This window comes from Mauremys reevesii, linkage group 5 (genome assembly GCF_016161935.1).
Source record: "Mauremys reevesii isolate NIE-2019 linkage group 5, ASM1616193v1, whole genome shotgun sequence".
Classification (NCBI taxonomy): domain Eukaryota; kingdom Metazoa; phylum Chordata; order Testudines; family Geoemydidae; genus Mauremys; species Mauremys reevesii.
The window spans coordinates 37486516-37506330 of NC_052627.1; the positions used below are offsets into that span (position 1 = coordinate 37486516).

Consider the following 19815-nt stretch of genomic DNA (forward strand, 5'->3'; position numbering starts at 1 on the left):
CAATATGGGTCCAAAATTCGCTTTTTTATTTAACTTTTATAAAAAAAAGCCTCTAGCACAAATATTAATAAAAAGCGAATGAAAAGAGATACAATCATAACTAAGCAAAATTATGTTAGATAGTCATCAATATGTCTGCAAGTAAATGAATTACCTGATGACAACTAGGTGCTGCTGTGATGGGTAGTTTGGAAAGACATATAACAATAGTGATATCATATATTTATATTTTGGCTTTAATCTTGAAAGATAGTAAAGCACATCACAAACTATGGACTGTATAGTACAACTTCACTTATCCAAAGGCCTTGGGCAGATATCCAAATATTTCAAGTAACAGAGGTCAGATAATAAAGGGATCTAGTTCTGCAAATACCAAACCCAAGATTCAAGGGGTGAGATTCTATGTCAGGGGTCGGCAACCTTTCAGAAGTGGTGTGCCGAGTCTTCATTTATTCACTCTAATTTAAGGTTTTGCGTGGCAGTAATACATTTTAATGTTTTTAGAAGATCTCTTTCTATAAGTCTATAATACAGAACTAAACTATTGTTGTATGTAAAGTAAATAAGGTTTTAAAAATGTTTAAGAAACTTCATTTAAAATTAAATTAAAATGAAGAGCCCCCCCGGACCAGTGGACAGGACCCGGGCGGTGTGAGTGACACTGAAAATCAGCTCGTGTGCCATAGGTTGCTTACCTCTGTTCTGTGTTGTGTCTGTAAGAGGTTCAGTTCAGAACTCACAGTGCAGGAGGGGAAGTGAAGGTGCTTTTAAATCATCTATGTGTTTCCCCCTTCTGGGCTGCTTTAAGGACCTTGGGTGCTGCTTAAATTAAAGCAGTCTGTACCTGACTATGGAGATCTCTACAGCACAAGGGCAAAACAGTGCAGTTTCCCCAACCTGATTATTGGAAATGGCTGAACTGTTTTAGCTGAAACTTTCAAAAACACAAAAATATAACTTCAGGAAGACACCTGGCATGGAATATTCCAGCCTTCACAGGTAAAGTCTGGCAAATTTATAAACAGGCTTGGAAGGATTCGATTTTTATTGGTAAATGTCAGTAAACATCAATTTCACCATATGCAAAATCCAACAAAAAACATTTCTATAGATAATAATTGAAATTTACAGATAGGCCAAGTAAGAAAAAAAGATTATTGAGAACTAATTATATTTTGACTTAAAGATATTTATTTTGTATATTTTGATATGTTATGTTGTCAATTTGCATCTTAAAGAGAACTAAGTTTAAAACTTTTTGAATCGACGTCTACAGTCATGAAATAATTATTGTCTGACCTCCCCATAATTTCCCACAGCTGTGAAAAATAAAAAAAATATAAAAATTGAAAAAAGATTAAAAACAAACATTGATATTATCTCTCAAAATTATACACACACACACACACACACACACACACACACACACACACACACACACACACATTCTGCCAAGCCTACTTATAAGCAACTGAAAGCAGGAGTTTATGAAAAAGAATAGTTGGGCATTCTTTACTATACATGGCACTAACAGCTTCAACTAAAATACATAAAAAATACATATGTTCATCAGTCAGAACACTAATACACACATACTTATGAACCATTGGAGATAAGCATACTATCAAAGACAGGAAACTGAACAAAGTATGTGCCAACTATTCTCAGGTACTATAATTCAGAAAAAAAATATGATGAAATAAAATCCTGCTTTCACTGCCCTCCTCTTCTGTTATCTGGTCACATTAGTGTAATTTATGTACCGTGCAATATTATGCCAGAGTGCTAAGTAATATAAAACTAAATGAGGCACACAGGGCCAATTTCATCCCCAGCACAAATGGATAGAGCTACCATTAACTAACAGCTTGTGATTCCTTGGCTTATACTGGGCTGAATTTAGTCCTGTGTGTATACCCCATTTAGAGAAGGATGAAGAAATAGAAATTAAAATGAGTTAGATGGTTTTTACTAAATACACTTCAGAACATTTCATTCAGTGTTTGCGGAAAACAATGACGGTATAGGATTTTAAGTTTAAGAACAGTAGTTATTTTAGGATTACTTCCCTTGAACTATTTTTGCATTACTCAGAGATAATAAAGAAATCATACCACAATAGTTCTCCAGCTTTTCCAATTTCTTAGGTGACACTGACATGTGAAGGGTTTAATTTAGAGCCCAAACATAAGCATTATAAAAAGGCAGTTCACAGTGAGGATATGTTATTGCATTCAGAGGCTGTTTGAATGCCTGCTACTTTCTTGGGAGTAGATTTATGGTAACAAGATAATAGGTTTCCCTCAATGCAGCATGGTACAGAGATGTGTGTGAAAGTGAAAGCTCATATTCTCTTTGGAGCAAGAGCAGGACGGGATAACACCACCATACTCAAAGCCAGAAAAGAAAAGACACTCATCTGAGGCAGTTGTTATAGTATCATTGATAATAATAATTAAGTGTACTTCAAAGACCTTGGCGTGATTTTCTCCCTCACTACCTTTTTGTTTTTGTTAAAGATATAGTAACAAAATAGCATTTTACTGCTGGACCTTTGTATAGAAAAGATTTGATTCTTATTTGTCCGTTGCAAGAGGAAAATATTTCTAAATTAAGTAGTACTTCGGACCTCTGACTGCAGTAATCTCGTTTCATTTTTGTACAAGCATTTGGCGTATGAGCTGAAAAGCTCACAGAAAAAAAAAGTTATCTGGAGCTAGATTCTAATCTCAGTTATGTCAGTGTAGAATACCAAATTCAGTGATGAATCCTGGTCACGTGCCACCTGAGGCACGTTGTACATATGCTAAGAAGAAGCAAAGCAGAATTGGGCTTCATATTTTCGGTGGAGTGGGTAGCAACACAAATTGTTAAGGTTGACTTAAATTTTCCATTTTAAGACCCTGTATAAATGTGCTTTTAACTTTGCCTATATTATGTATCATGAAAAATTATGCATCCATGCTTTGGTAGAGGGTTGTCCTGGGTCCTGAGAGGTACGTTGTGCTGTCCCAATGAAAAATCCATCCAAATTTGGCTGAGTGTAAAGCGTCTGAAAAAAAAATCACTCTTTGCACATGCTCAGCAAAGGCTTGCCGGAGTTTGACACAACACATTCTTAATTGTCCACAATCACACCAAGATCTCTTTTTTGAGTGGAAACAGCTAATTTAGAACCCATCGTTTTGTATGTATAATTGGAATTATTCTTCCTCCTAATGTGCATTACTTTGCACTTATTAACAATCAATTTCATCCACCATTCTGTTGCCCAGTCACCCAGTTTCGTGAGATCTCTTTGTAACTCTTCACAGTCAGCTTTGGAATTAACCATCTTGAGTAATTTTGTATCATCTGCAAACTTTGCTACTTCACTAGTCAGCCCTTTATGATCATTTATGAATATGTTGGACAGCATAGGTCCCAGTACAGATGTTTGGGGGACCTCGCTATTTAGCTCTTCTGACAGTGAAAACTGACCGTGTATTTCTACCCTTTATTTTCTATCTTTTAACCAGCTGCTGATCCACGAGAGGATCCTCCCTTTTATCTCATGCTTATTTTACTTAAGAACATTTGCTATGGGACCAAGTACACTACAGCAGCTGGATCACCCTTGTCCATATGCTTATTTGGGGTCCCTCAAATAATTCTAATAGGTTAGTGAGGCATGATTTCCTTTTAGATAAGCCATGTTGACTCTTCCCTAACATACTGTACTGATCTACCTGTCTGATAATACTGTTCTTTACTATGGTTTCAACCAATTTGTTACGTATGAAGTTAGGCTTATCAGGATCACCTTTGCAGCCTTTTTTAAAAAATGATATTACATTAGCTATCTTCCAGTGATCTGTTACAGAGGTTGATTTAAGAGATATGTTAGATACCAAAGTGAGTAGTTCTGCAATTTCATATTTGAGCTCCATTAGAACACTTGGTGAATACCATCTAGTCCTGGTGACTTATTTTGGTTTAATTTATGATTTTTTTCCTAAACCTCCTCTACTGACACCTCAGTCTGGGACAGTTCCTCAGATTTCTCACCTAAAAAACAATGGCTCTGGTGTATGAATTTCCCACATATTTTCTGCAGCGAAGATCAATGCAAAGCGTTCATTTAGCTTCTCTGCATCCTTCAGCACTCCTTTAACACCTTGATTCCAGTGGCCCCACTGATTGTTTGGTAGGCTTTGGTAGATTTGATGTACTTCTTTTCTGTTAGTTTTTGTGTCTTTTGCTAGCTGCTCTTCAAATTCTCTTTTGGCCTGCCTAATTATATTTTTAGGCTTGACTTGCCAGAGTTCATGTGCCTTTCCATTCTCCTCACTAGCATTTGACTTCCAATTTTTAAAGGATGCCTTTTTACCTCTCACTGCCTCTTCCACAATGCTATTTAGTCATGGTGGCATTTTAATTTTGGTTCTCTTACAGTTTTTTTTGGCAGGGGTGTGTGTGTGTGTGTGTCAAGGCTGATTCCTCACTCTGGCACTTCGACTGCAGAAAGTGGGGGCCTGCAAGAACTCTAAAAAATAATTCTGGCCACTTGTATTAAACTCTCAAGGTTACAGCTTTTCTCTGACCTTGGATTGGTAGATGCTTCCACCACCCAAGTGCAGAACCCCTTTGAGAGACCAGGAAGGCTCACTTGGGAATTCCTTCCTGTGGGGTACCCTCAAGCCCTTTCACCCCCTTCCAGGGAAGAGCTGAGAAAGAAAAAGAAAGAAATCAGCTGTTGCAACCAACTAATTAAACAACATGTGCACAAAACTCTTAAGACACAAATATCCAATTCTGTTCTTAAAAGGGTAAATTTTATTAATAAAAAAAGAAAGAAAATACATCTGGGAACTTAGGCATTTGCTAGATTTAAAGAAAAATAACTACAAGGATTAAGCATCAAGAATAGCTTTCTTGAGGTCCAGCTTAAAAGGTTACAAGAAAAACAAAAGCACTGGGGGTTAGCACAGAGGAGTCCACAATAAAAATAAAAAGAGATAAACCTAATCGTGTCTTCCTAGACATTTCCTGATCTAGTTACACATCTGGGGTTTCAAACAAATAGTTTCTAGGCATGATACAGAGGATTTTTCATTCCTGGCCCAAAGCTTCTTACAGCACAGATGTTGCCCTTTTCACCTCTCCCTGGGAGAACAACCACAGACAGACAAAAGGGGAGTCTTGTTTCAATTTTAAAAAGTTCAGGCCTTCCCATTGGCTCTTTTGGCCAGGTGCCCACTAACTTCCTTTTACCTATGCATAGCAATGAGACTTTTTAACCCTCTACAGGTAGAGCAATTAAAGTACAGCTACTAAGAGGGATTTTATAACTAACTTGCTGGCTGCATGTCCATAAAAGGGAGCTACCCTCCTCCCTTCATTTATCACAGCGTATACGCTTAGTTTGAGCCTGTCATACAGAGTCATACAATGCTGTATGACCAGAGTGGGAAAGAAAAGGAGATCCAGAGAGACCTCAATTACTTCTGCTTCAGTCTAACCATCATAAAGGACAATTCATTGATCAAAACTCCCACCATGTGATAACAGTTTTGAAAAGAATGTCAAAAAAGCATCTTTGCAAACAAAGATATGGAGATCTTCACACATAGGTAATTTGGATGGAAAAATGTGGATAATGAATTATTTCCTATATTCTCCATAAAGTCTTTAACAACCAAATGCAAATATTTCAAAGTGGTCATTTTAACTTATTGATGGTGTCATTGTTTATCCCTGTTTCTATGGTAACAGCACCACTTGACAGCTCCACATCTACCTCATCCTAAAGTAGACATAATACACTTTTAAATGATGTATGATGCATGTTTGTGTAGAGAGTTGTCTAAATCGGTGGTGTTTGACACCTGCCTGCTTATTGAACCTGGTGCAATGCCTTAGTATGAATACATTTTCATCCTAAGTTAAAGTCTGATTCTACAAGTTGCAGCACACTCAAGTCCTAATGGAATCAAAGGGTGCTCAGCACTGTACAAGATTGGGCCCATACAGTTTATTTATGAGCTCTGATTTCTCACTGTTAGTGACCTTTGAGACAAGAGAAGCTGAGCAAGATGGGATTCACCTTAGTAGGGATTTTCAAATCTGAAGTTGTTGGACTAAATGACAGTGATGGGGGGTGGGGGGGGGCTATTGCAAGTATATCTTTACTGACTAAGTGTCACTGTGTAACAGCAGTAGCTGACTGCAAAAGGAAAATATCAATGGTTACAGAGAAATGCATGAGAAAAGCTAACATTCTGGGGTATTTGGATAAGTTCTCCTTTGTAATAGTTTTAGGGGATTTTATCTTATGTGTACTGCAAGTTGGTATATAATAAATAAGCAGAAAACTGAAAGCAACAAAAGAACTGTAGCTACAGTAACACAGACCTTCTTCCTCTCATAAGAACATAAGAATGGTCATACTGACCAAAGGTCTATCTAGCCCAGTATCCTGTCTTCCAACAGTGGCCAATGCCAGGTGCCCCAGAGGGAATGAATAGAACTGGTCATCATCAAGTGATCCAGCCCCTGCCACCCATTCACAGCTTCTGGCAAACAGAGGCTAGGAACACCATTCCTGCCCATCCTGGCTAATAGCCATTCACGGACCTATCCTCCTCACATTTCACAGATATGTGAGCACAGCCCCTTCCTCTCCATTCACATGAGCACATGTGCACACGCACTCACCCCTTTCTCTTCTTTCACATTTCCTCACCCTTCACACTCTCCTCCTTTCCTCTTATTCTCTTGTCACACTTGTCCTCTCACTTTAGTCTTAAACACATACTCTCTTTTGTTCTTTTTTCACACTCTCCTGCTCTCCTTTTCCACTTCCCCTGCTATCAAACCAATTCACTGTCTCTCTCCTTTCACACACTCTTTACACTCCTTACCTTTCTTGCTCCTCTTCCCTCCCCTTGCATGCTTCATCCCTCTCTTTCTCCATCCCCCCTCAAGAGGTTCTGCCTGGCATCACATCCTCCATGTGTGAACAGGTGAGGGGAGACAGAGCACTGGGCAGTAGAGGGTGGAGCACTGTTGAGGGTGGAGCACGGGGTGGGGTGATGGAAAGAAAAGTGACAGATCAGTTACTGCTAGTGCTGCTGCTACAGCAGCAGCCAAAGATCTCTCTGGCATCCCTGCTACTAATTGCATCTACCATATTACAGGCAGCAGCTTGATCTGCTCATTGTCATCTCATCTGCTGAGCCTGGGTCCAAGGCCACATTCCAAGTGGTGTATGAAAATCAAGAAATCCTTATCCAAAACATTCTATAAGTTTGCCTCACCCAATCAGGATGACAGTTCAGCAATCAGTATTTAAAAGGTCATTGCCAATATGAAGTTTAATCAGGTCAAACAATGAGTTAAAAGTAGCTTTAGATGCTGCACCTGCTTCTGCGACCCCTTGCCTTAAGTTGTGGTTTCACAAACACATTTTCTTAGTTTTACTCTCTCCCTTCTGCCCTGTGTGACCCATACAAACATAAGGAGGAAGCAAACTCACTGATAAGGGAAAGAGTAGAACTGACTAGACACAAAGTGCTCTCAAATGGCAAAAGCGATTAACCTGAAAAAAAAATAGATTTTTTCCTCTTATCTCATTCAGGAACAGTAACCTTAGGAGTTGCTTTATAACAAAAGGAAATAAAAGATTTTCAGAAAGAAGAGAGTTGTTTAAGGTGGATGGAGCCCCTTTAATGTTTTGATAAAATCAAACATAAATGCTCCCTTCACATTAAAATTGCAGGAAATGTTTCACAATTTAAAAAAATATATATGTCTATATGGCTTTTTGATCATTTTTTAATGAAGTTGCCGTTTATCTTATGGATATTTCACTTCAGGGTCACCGCGTTGCCCTTAATACTTAAGCAATTTCAATATTTGAATGAGTTGGTATTGTCTTTAAAGCAAATTTCTTTCCTTGATTTATTCACCTCTTTCTGTATCCCAACAAGCAAATAACCTCATGATTTGCCCCAAAACGTAAATCACCATCAATTCTCTTTTAACAGCAACTATAAATGCAATACAAAAGCCAATGTGCCTAAATAACATTTATCATCAATAGATGTCCCCAGGGGCGGCTCTAGACATTTTGCCGCCCCAAGCATGGAGGGTCCGCTGGTCTGCGGGAGGTCCACCGAAGCCGCGGGACCAGTGGACCCTCCGCAGGCAAGCCGCCGAAGGCACCCTGCCTGCCGCCCTAGCGGCGACCGGCAGAGTGCCCCCCGCGCTTACCGCCCCAGGCATGCGCTTGGAGCGCTGGTGCCTGGAGCTGCCCCTGGATGTCCCTAAGGTAATAGTTCAAGCTACTCCTGAGCTCTCAAGCAATTGAAAGTTTCTCTTCCAAACTAGTTTTCATTTGATACTGCTTTTTTCGACTCCATGAGCACTATTATATGCCAACCACTATTGAATTTTTTTAAACCAACCAACCAAACGTGCATGTTAAGTCTGCACTGGTTTGTATTTACATGATCACAGTTAAGGTCAAATTGCCCCATTATGTAAAAATTCCTAGCCATAGCCTTCTCCGAGAATTGCAGGCTTTAGGATATACTTCCCTAAGTTTATAGCGCAGTAAAATCTGATTTATGAGAATACTCAAGGGACCAACAAAAAGCAGTTGATTACTAAAGGTTGCCTTCTTATATAGGTGGAGAAAAATGTACTCAGTACATTTGTAGATTATTTGGGGCAGTCTCTCAAGACATGGGGTTGCAAAATAAGTTTGGTTTGTGGTACTGATTTTGCAAAATTTCTGTTTGTGGTGAGTTATGTGCATTGACTGTGTATGGAATTCTTCATGCATTGCAAAAAACAAAACATCATCATCATCATCATCATCAACAGATGTCCAGCTATATACACTGATGGGGTTCAGTCAATTAATAAAATAATCATTACAAAAATGCAAGGCAAACCAGTAAAGAGCTGAAACATTTCCTACAGTATATTAGTAGTTTAGAATCTCTCTAAACATGTTTTTTAATGTCCCCTCTGGAGACTATTCATGTCACCTCTGTCCTTAAATCCATGAAAGTCTATTTCTCATACACACATTGTTTTCCAGTGTTCTTCCAAGTTTCAGACCTACTGCAATCTCTTCTCTAGCCATATTTCATTACATTTTGTAAACCTCTTGCCTTCAATAACTGCAAATGAAACTCTGGCACAATGTCTCCCTCTAGGCCATAGACATTTTCCAAGTTCCCATAATTCAATGTTACAGTTGAATAAAAGACAGACTTGTTTCTCTTCCATCTGTGCAGTAAAAATAATAGATCAGCTAACATACAATACAATGAACTTACTGTATAAAAAAGCATGGATACTTTCACTTACCAGCAGCTACTTAATTGTCCAGAGTTTGGAGATCTGTGTCATTTTGCAGTACTTGTTGTGTTATATAAAACACCACTTCCTGTTTGGCTCTAAACCACGAGTTTCCTGTCTTCAGGGTGTACAGCCTAGAAACACACTTGCGGTTCCAGTGGTTTTATGTTAGTACAAGAAAGCACAACATGTGACAACCTTAGCCATGTAGAAATTATCTGTGGGGGAGGGGGAGGAATGCCTTTTTAATTGAGTGTGTTTATGTATAGTTGCTCTATGAAACTCAGTTAAACACAGCAACCACAAGTACCCCACTAAGACTTTCTCTTGTGAGAAAAACAACAAAATGGATTTACATCGCCTATCCAAACTGAACAGAATATGCATTTGATATCTTAAAGTAAAATTGCATACTGGCATCCTACAATACTCTGTCTACTTGATTGGTAATTCATGAGCAAATAAACTAAAGGTATCTCTGTCATATTATTAGTTTCTATATCCTAGTATAGCTACAGTATCTCTAGCAACACAATGCTTCAAACATTTGCCTTATAAATCTGTAATATAATATGATACCCAGACCAACTCTAAGAAACTGCACATGACTAGTGATTTTCTTATTGTTAGCTCATGGGAGTTCTGAGTCAAATGAGGGGCCTTGGATTTTCTGTACTAAGTAGAAACCTTTGATCAGAAGGGTCTTTTGATAGGTAATAATGGCACACAAAGTTATAGCACAAGCATGCTCAGATTTCTTTTCAGTGATAGTCATGGATCTCTGAGTACAAAAACACAGAAAATTTTGCCATAGTCCATCACAGATTTTCACTTGCTCTTATTCCAATAAATCACAACTTATTCTTGCATGTAAGGACTTGTAAAAAGGGAAATACTCTTCCACAATAATGGTATAGAACCACCCCCTCTGATTTTACTCTGTTCTGGAAAGTGACAATTCATCACAATGAATATTTATCAGTATTTTCATAGATGACACTTTTTTTTCCTTTATGTTCTTGTGCTGCTAGAACTCATTTTGTCCTCTGACAAAGATTTTTAGTTCCTTGAGACAGGGTAATACCCATCTTTTCATCTTCCTCTTTTTTGCAAGTATCTTGATGCAGAAACATAGGCTTGTGTTGTCTGGGTTTGATGTCTGAGATTGATTGTGCCTAAAGCCAGTCATCTACAAAGCCCTTTTAAAATATCAAGATAAAGTGTGTTACTATAACATGCTGCTTTCTATGAAAGATTTTGGTTCTTATGCAGTCTGTAGAAAGTCTAAACTATTGTGTCACAGAATTTCTGTAGTGTAGATTTATTTATTTTATTTTATTTGTGTTTTCAAAATATGGATTTGATTTCTAACCTAAGAGAGATATGTAGACAGGACTTCTGATTGTAGAAGTATTTTATGTAAAGATATGTAATAACAATTAACATACAGTATGGCCACTCAAGTAGCTGATGGAAGAAATTCTATTGCCACTGAGATTAACAGAAATAGGTCAGTATAGCATTTACCATTTGTCAGTTCAGACATCTTTAGCCTTTCCTTTCTGCCAGTACATGCCTGTGATGTGCTTTAGTTACTATCAGCATCAAACTAGTTAAATACTAAGGGATGTCTCATTAATAAGGAAGTGAGGTCCTCAGAGGAATCCACAGGTAGAGGATAGAACTGAGATGGGACACCATGGAGAGTAGACCAGTGATGTGACTGGGAACACAGTCTGTTCCCTTCACTAGCATAAACACTGAAACCTAGCTAGTGAGACTGGTCCCCGACTCTCAACTGATGTGAAACTGCTAATGAAGGCAAGTTGTATAGTCCTAGAACCAGGTTTGGTGTCTAGATTCAGCCCTTCCCTAGGAGGGGCTCCAGTAAAATTTCTGCCAAACTTCAAAGCTGACCTCTGCTTGATATCAAAGGAGAATCCTGGAGTGCAATTTCCACCCGCTGTATCAGTGGAAGTGAGTGAAATCCTTTTTCTGTGTCTCATTCAATGAACTGTAAGAAAAAATTAGGACAAGCCCATAGGTAATGTCCCTGATCATCGCACTGAAAAAGATTTTTATACTACACAGCCCTCTCTTGACTTTCCTACAGTTGTGTGACTTGGGCGTCTAAAAATGTGTTTTTACTTTGCAGTACAAGAAGATTAGAGTACACATTTCTGAATGAGATATGTTTTGGGAGGCCCAGGTTTTCAATGAGAAGCTCTGTTGAATGGTCAATTGCATACACCAGGTAATCTTTCAGAAAGGCCAATATCAGTTAATGTTATCATCTGCACTTATTCACCTACAGTCACTTACATGCATAAGCACTTCAAGTTATGGTTCCCAGTTTTGCCAGAGAAGAATGGGGACCTTCCAAGTTATAAAGATTTTGTAATGGCCGCTTTGTATTTTAAGAAAGATTTTGGACCTGTTCCGATTTTGAAACTCTTCCTTCATAGATACTGATGTTATGCATACATACAGGCTCATGGTTGATCCTGAAATATCATAGATATTGGTGAATTGGAGATTATTTAATGTGAGGCTTTATCTTTGGCTACTCATCAATGAATTAATTTTAATTAAGGTGGGTTTTTTTCTAACCATTGCTAAGAAAAGCTGTCCACAAAATTATACATGCCACCTCCAGTATGTATTGAATATATGGTTATTACTCAGGAAGCCAATCATGTATTTTGATTATACGTAGTATTGGGTATGTGCATATAGTCACCTAGCCTCCTTTGTAAACTTCATACTGATTATCTGATAATTCTTGAATCTATTTCTGATGCAAGGAGCTCAATGAGAAAGTTTGTGGCTGGGATAAACTATGAACAAAACTGCTCACACTGCTGCTGCAACATGTTCCTTAATAAATTGTACTAAAGCACATCTTTGCTTCTTACTAGTGAAATGTGCTTTGCAAGAGATCCCTTCTGCTCATTCCATGGTGTACAATAAGCCTATTTGAGACGTTATTTCCTGTATGGTGGCCATAGCTGTAGTATTGGCAGCAGGAATCTAAAACACTATTTATTTAAAATGTTATTTTTGTACAAAGTAGATGTATTTTGTAGGGATGGATAAAATGATCCAAAGTAAGATTCAGCTAAACTTGAACCAGACTTGAAAATTCCCTTCATTCTCTCTTACCAGCTTGGATTTTTGGGACAAAAGGAACTGGTGTCTCTCCAACATAACCATTGTTTCCTCTTCCCTTCCAGCCATGACCCTCCAACTGTAAGCCCCACTACTCCATTAAAAAAAAATCATGTGTGGCTTCAATTTGCTCCACATAAGAAAAAAGAAAAGGGGGCATGAAAATTAATGTCAGTTACTGTTCATTTGTTTTCATGTTTCTTGTATACTTTGAGTATAAGAAAGGAAATGGAGAGGGCCCAGAGAATGAAAAGCCTGAAGGAGAATACTGAGGTTTTCTTGTAGTTAAAACTTAGAGAAGCCAACTTCTGAGTGTTTGTCAAATACCTAGCTGCAGTTAGGTCTGTTGAAGTGTTATAATACAACATAAGATGGGCACAATGCTGTTTGTCACAGGGAAGAGAGGCAGAAAGGAAAAGCAGGTTATAGAAATATAAAAGAAAGGGGAAAAGAAAGTAATATTTAGACTCCTGGAGAATTCCTAGCAATATATTCTAACTTTTATAGAAAGGGATCCCTGCAAATTCATTCACCACATTTTAATTCTCACAGCTTGATTATAAGCAACTTTCTTTTTTCATACAGTAGAAAGCTTCACACTTGAGAGCAGCAGCAAAGAAACATGGAATGCAATATAACTGCTAATGGGAAATTTCTTATTTAACTCTAGGGTTCTCAGTACATACCTCAAAGTAAACATTAGAGGCCTTGGGACAGATTCTGAGTTTCCATTTGGTGCAGCGGAGATAGGGAGCCTTCAGATGGTGACTAAGGGAGTCACAATTCAATCCCTGCTTCCCACGTATTCCAAGGTGGCAGTAAGTGTGCCAGTCCTATACCTTCTGCAGATTGTTTCCCCCTTGACACCAGTTCAGCCCTGCCGGCTAGTGCATTGAGAGGCAGAGCCACAGCTTCCCCACTATTTGCCTCTGCTCACTTTTTCGTCACCCAGGCACCTATGTGACTGCTCTCCTACTTGCACCGACTGACAATGCAGGTTGCCTGTGCAGGAAAGCAATGGCATGTCCATTCCCTCCAAAATTAGAAAAAAAAAGAGTTTTAAAGTACTTGTGAATTTTATAGGTAACCATATATCAGGCAAATCAATTTGATTTTCTTGAGAAGTGTCCAGATTGATTTTTTTTCTTTAAAAAAAATATGATTGAATTGGTAACATTTGCTCAGCAAAGTTCTGTGCAAACTTATACCCCATTACTCCTGTTGACTTAATAATATCCTGAGACGTCCAATGGAAGTGTTAAGCCTAAAGTGCTTCTAAACGGCTTGTAATGTAAGCTACAAAGATGTTTTGGAGTTTTTTTTTTTTTAAAGATTTCTATAACTATGAACTTACTTCCATTTTGTGAACCTCAGAGCCCTGCCCTTCCTGCTGGAGAAAACACAGAGCAGCTGGTGGCTAGATTCACAGGGGACATAGATTCAATCTAAACTGAAGGAGTTCCACTTTGTATAAACAACTAGATAGTCACTGAGCCAGAGGGAGAATGACTTGATAGCCAGTGGTTAGGGCATTCATCTGGAATGTGGGGAGCCATACCTAATTTGAGCATCACTCTGGGGCTTAGGTGTGAGATAGGCACTGGGGATCAGGATAGAGGCGGCTGTGTGCCTAGACTACTTCATCTGCTAAATTCTGGACTTAGGAGCCTAACATGACAGTTTGTACCTAAATCCCTTTGTGGATTTAACTCTGGGCTCACTGCTAATACAATCATCCCCCTTCAGAGAAGAAAATCTACCTGACTCCCCAGAGTCATTGAGAAGTTCAGCCTTTTCTCAAGCAACCAACACTACTGACCCATTTCCAACTTCCCTTTCTTAGGGAAGTTCACTCGAAGGCACAAGGGATCAGCAGCGGCTCCGGGCATCTGCGCTCCAAGCGGGTGCCTGGGGTGACAAGCTGCTGGGGGCACCCTGCCGGTCCCTGCGAGGGTGGCAGTCAGGCTGCCTTCGGCGGCGCGCTGGCAGGAGGTCCGCCGGTCCCATGGTTTTGGCGGCAATTCAGCGGCAGGTACGCCAAATCCGCAGGACCGGCGGATCTCCCACAGGCAAGCTGCCGAAAGCAGCCTGCCTGCCATGCCTGGGGCAGCAAAAAAGCTAGATCCACCCCTGTAAGGGAGGATAGATTGAAATTCCATGTAGGGCTCTGTAGGAGTCCTGCTGATAGGTGCTGCCTGGGAGAGACACGGAAGACTGCTTATAATACAAACAATATCTCCCAGTCTTTCTGGCTCTGCTTTCGTGGACTGACCTGGAGTCCAACAAAAGTTTCAGGCAGTGTGCAGTTCACTGAAGAGTGTAGATTAGGGTCTAGCCTCTGACCACACCCTCTAGCCAGCAAATAATTCCCCCTGGAGTCAGGGCTGTGAAAGTAGTGGCACAAACTAGTTAAATCTATTCTGTCACTGGGGTAGGTTAGCAGTGCTCCATACACTCCTTTTCTCCACAAGGGCACCTGTGTAACACAATGCAGGATTTGACTAATGGGAGGGTAAATCTAATTTTTAACAAATAACTAGGCTCCTCTGCGGTCCAGACTTATAACACCAGGAAATCCTCACAGCAGATTTGACAGAGAGCACATTCCATTGATATCTGAAGGTTTAGTATATGAACAAACTTTCAGTAACATGTCAACCAACACCATACAAGTATATGACAGCTCATTAATCGTGTATTCTACAATAAAAAGATCCACAAAATGCATTCATTTTAATATTTGCATAATTTAACTTTTTATTTTTGTTCAGCAAATACCAAGAAGAGAGCTAATTTTCTTTATATAAACTATTGACTAATATTATTTTTATTATTTTTTTCTAATCAATAGAAAAGTTCAAAGAGAAAAAGGGGTATCTTGGTTTACAACACACACAATATTGAACAGCAAACTTTAAGTTCTGTTGTCAACTTTTTATCTAGTGGTTTATTAGCTCCTTAAAAAGTGAGCTAACTGGAAATTTTTATTTCATGTATTTATTTATTTTACAGGCCTTATCAGTTTTGCAGCTGCATAAAAGCAGTACGTAAACAAAAATGAAAGATAGTGTTAGCCAATACGTATCTATGTTAGGCGTAATATAGATCACGTGAATGAGTATTATGTTCACAGTATTAATATAAGTGTTGGGAAGTTATGGTAACTTAATATATTACGCTCTCCCCACATGTGAGGTATCCCACAACACTTTGTAAAGCTGTAGTCAGCCTTGGCAGTAGAAAATAGGAAACTTGTCAAAACAAAGATTCATTAATACTTTGTACCAAGCACAGAGAGGGCGTACTTTCATGGTTCATCAATGCTTGCAATGCAGTATTAAAAACAAGATATGGGTAAGTAGAGGGAGGTACCTTCATGGACCAGTGTCTGGAATATTAATATCCAAAAGGAAGATAAGAGGTATGTAAGAAAAGGTAAAGAACAAGTTAAGAAACTGGGACAAACTGCTGAGGTGGGTTTCAGTATGTATAGAAAGTTTTGTAACTTGTAAAATCATACTATAAATACTGCTAGCTGAAATGCATATCTTTGAAGCACAACTTCTGTGTAAGGTGAACACTCTGCGAGAATTTGTTTCCTAAAAGTATGTATGTATGTCTCCTTTTTGTGTTGTAGTGTTTCATCTTTAGATAAATTTGGATATTTTCAGTTATTTGCTCTTTTGAAAGTTTTAAAGAAAGAACCGCAAGTAGAGTCAAATGATTGCCTTCACCTTGGAGTCCGTAACAGATTGGAAGGGGAGAGACAGGGAATCAGCAATATGAGTACTGGAATGTTGGGTCCCCTCATTGCGTTATGTGCATCTTTTAAAAATAGTTACTCTTCCTCCATCACCTTTAGGCTCAATTCTTTCTTGTATCTGAGCTCTGCCCAGTGCAGTGAAAGGAGATGCTATAAAGGAACAAGTTACAATTACCACCTGGCTTCTTTCTGGCATCAGTTGAAGAAGCCTAGGGATATCTCTGTCTTATTCCACTGCAGTAAATTCCCTTAGTTCCATGAAGCCACTTATCTACGCCCAAACTGCAGGATCCAGGTGGCACCTGGTGCAGGTAATTGCCTCCGCCAGATTTATGCCAATGAAGAGTTCACTTCCAAAAGCAGAATTCTCCACAGGCCATTTATGGCCAGAATCTGAGTCCCTTTGAACTGCTTGAGTGGCTCAAGGTGACTGAATCATACCAGAGAATCTGGCCTCCTATCTTTTTCTTAGTACTGTACAGACAAATAAGAAAACCGAGTATGAACCCCTAGGAACCTTCCTTTTCTATTTGCAATCCACTAAACATGCATTAAATCATAACTAATAACTAAGTATGTCACTGGCCCATGGGTCAAATTCAGAAGCCCATATGTACATATGTGTAAGGGAGAGGATGTGTGCTATGAATTAGTAAAAACATGCACAACTAAATCAGAGTTTGAATAAGCGTAGAGGGAATTGATCTCAGAATCAGTACACTGATGGATCAGAAGACTCCAAGTTACACCAGCTTAAACTTAACTTAGATACATGGGGTCAAATGAAGAGGTAAATTAAACTTAACTAGGATTGCCCTATTAAAAAGGTAGTTTGGAAATGTTAATTTCATTGAGGCCACTGGAACAGCTGTTTACTAGCAATAATACTGTCTTCAGCTCTTTAAATATTTCTTTGAAGGTTGCAGATTGTACATCCTAACATCTGTGTGTAACTACCAGAACTGCTAAATCTCTTGTCAGTTATTAAGATTTCTCAGGGGCACATTAATATAATGAATTGTTGCTGAGAACAGACCTTGTCCATTTTTCCTGAAACTAATGTTATTACAAGGAAGAAGCAATCCAAATGTAATAAAGGGAGATATTTTATAAAGAAAATGTTAACAACATTGTCAAGGTATTTGTTGTAATTTTTGTTTTTTGTGTTTTGTTTTAATTGCAGTGTTTTTATGATAATTCTTTGAAAGTTTGAAACACAAATCAGTTTCTTTAATGGTATTTCTTATTATGCAGGTTATGATATTTTGTCAAAGGAAGTTTGACCCTGAACAGAATGTTGAGCAAATATTTCATATGTGGTCAAACACAAATATATTAAAATGTCTATAAAGAAAATTTAGCACAAATTTTGCAATAGTAACCTTCCTAAAAGCATAGGCTCTGATTCTCAGAGGCATATCCCATAGAAACTTAAAAAAAAAAAACATCTGTAGTAAGCCCTGGCTGGCATTCGTACTTAACTCATCATGACTCTGATGCTGAACCCATTCAATTCAAAGGAATTTTTGCCATCAGCATCAGGAAAGTGCAGAATTAATTCCTTGGCTGTTTCCCATCCTCCTGGAAGGCTACTGAGTCGCTCAATAGCATTCTTCCAGCTAGCATTCTGCACAAGAGAGACTCATAGAGTTTAAGGTCAAAAGAGACCATCATGAACATCTAGTTTAACCTCCAGCACATTACAGGCCACAGAACGTCACCCACTCACTCCCAAAATAGACCCCTAACCTGTGGCTGAGTTACTGAAGTCCTCTAATCATGGATTAAAGACAACAAATTACTGTGAATTCACCCTTTACATTAGCTTAACCTGCAAGTGGTCCATGCCCCATGCTGCAGAGGAAGGAGAAAAACCCTCAGGGTCTCTACCAATCCTACTCTGGTGGGAAATTCCTTCCCAACCCCAAATATGGCAATCAGTTAGACCCTGAGCATGTATATAACACCCACCAGCCAAACACCTGGGAATGATTTCTCTGTAATAACTCAAGCCCTCCCCCTCTAGTGTCCCATCTCCAGCCATTGGGGATTGTTGCTACTGACCACATGCTATCATAGGTATGTCATCATACTATTGACTCCATAAACTTATCATGCTCAGTTTTGAAGCCAGTTAGGTTTTCTGCCCCCACTGCTTCCCTTGGAAGGTTGTTCCAGAACTTCTCTCCTCTGATGGTTAGAAACCTTCACCTATTTTTGAGCCTAAACTTGTTGATGGCCAGTTTATATCCATTTGTTCTTGTGTTCACATTACTGCTTAATTTAAATAACTCCTTTCCCTCCCTGGTATTTATCCCTCTGATGTATTTATAGAGAGCAATCCTATCTCCCCTCAGCCTTCTTTTGGCTAGGCTAAACAAGAAAGCTGTTTGAATCGCCTCTCATGTGGTAGGTTTTCCAATCCTCAGATTCATCCTAGTAGCCCTTCTCTGCTCCTGTTCCAGTTTGAATTAATCTTTCTTAAACATGGAAGACAAGAATTGCACAAAGTATTCCAGATGAGGTCTTGTATAATGATGCTAACACTTCCTTGTTGCTACTGGAAATACCTTGCCTGATGCATCCTAGAACTGTATTTGCCTTTTTCATGGGTGCATCATGTTGACAGCTCATAGTCATCCTGTGATCAATCAATACACCGACGTCTTTCTCCTTCTCTGATGCTTCCAACTAATAAGTCCCCAGCTTATAGCAAAAATTATTATTGTTAATCCCTAAATGCATGACCTTGCACTTTACACGATTACATTTCATCCTATATCTATTAGTCCAGTTTACAATGTCATCCAGATCTTCTTGAATGATCTTCCAGTCCTTCTCTGTACTGGTAATACCTCCCAACTTTGTGACAGCCACAACTTTTATTTGCACACTCTCACCTTTTGTGAGTAATAAAAATGTTACATAAGACTGGTCCCAAAACTGATCCCTGAAGAAATCCAAGATGGAGCTGTGTATTGCAAATATTTAAAGGTAAACTCCTGCTCCTGTTAAAAACAAAGGCAAAACTCCCATTGACTTAAATAGGGCCAGAATCTCACCCTTAGAGTTTATCTGAACCAAACAGAATGACTGAATATTTTGATTCCCTGCACACTAAGGACCTGATGCTGGCAGGTAGCTAGGCACATGCTTTACTTTAAGCATATGAGTTGTCCATTGATGTCACAAACTTAAATTAGGCATGTGCTTGAGAGCTTGGCTGAATCAGAGCCTTAAACATTCAGCTGTGTCATCTTTACTCATGATGATTGCAATCGCAGAGTAAGGCATCACTCAGTGTGAATGAAGGTGGCAGAATCAGACCCTTATTAATCAACCAACCACTTATTAACCATTTTTTGAAAAGGTTAAACACATTATCTCTATGATGGAACAGGGGCTAACAAACATTGACAAGCCACCGAAACTCATTTATTTCAATGAGTTTTAAAGTTTGTATCAATTAAAATTTTCTTTAAAAAAATAAAAACATGTCCCTTGCTATGCTTCCTTTGTGATACATATGT

The 19815-nt window shown here is 38.8% G+C and overlaps 1 protein-coding gene and 1 long non-coding RNA gene across 5 annotated transcripts in view; one reads left to right on the plus strand and one right to left on the minus strand.

Annotated features, from left to right (window-relative positions):
* LOC120406425 (bifunctional heparan sulfate N-deacetylase/N-sulfotransferase 4) overlaps positions 1-19815 on the minus strand; it is a 302448-nt gene that overhangs the window by 234723 nt on the left and 47910 nt on the right. For 2 of the 4 annotated variants that reach the window (XM_039541295.1, XM_039541292.1), the window contains exon 1: positions 9364-9482. The exons of 1 other annotated variant lie outside the window; for it this stretch is intronic. Coding sequence is in view for 1 of the 3 variants with exons in the window: in XM_039541291.1 (XP_039397225.1) it covers positions 6906-6935 (30 nt within the window). In the remaining 2 variants the exon portion in view is untranslated. Of the gene's footprint in view, positions 1-6905; positions 7048-9363; positions 9483-19815 lie in introns of those variants that run through there. One more of the 4 variants, XM_039541291.1, reaches the window with a different exon arrangement.
* The window catches only part of LOC120406426, a 40016-nt gene continuing 27116 nt past the window's right edge, over positions 6916-19815 (plus strand). The window contains exons 1-2 of the long non-coding RNA XR_005599259.1: positions 6916-7007; positions 11510-11608. This is a non-coding gene — a long non-coding RNA (uncharacterized LOC120406426). The remainder of the gene's footprint in view (positions 7008-11509; positions 11609-19815) is intronic.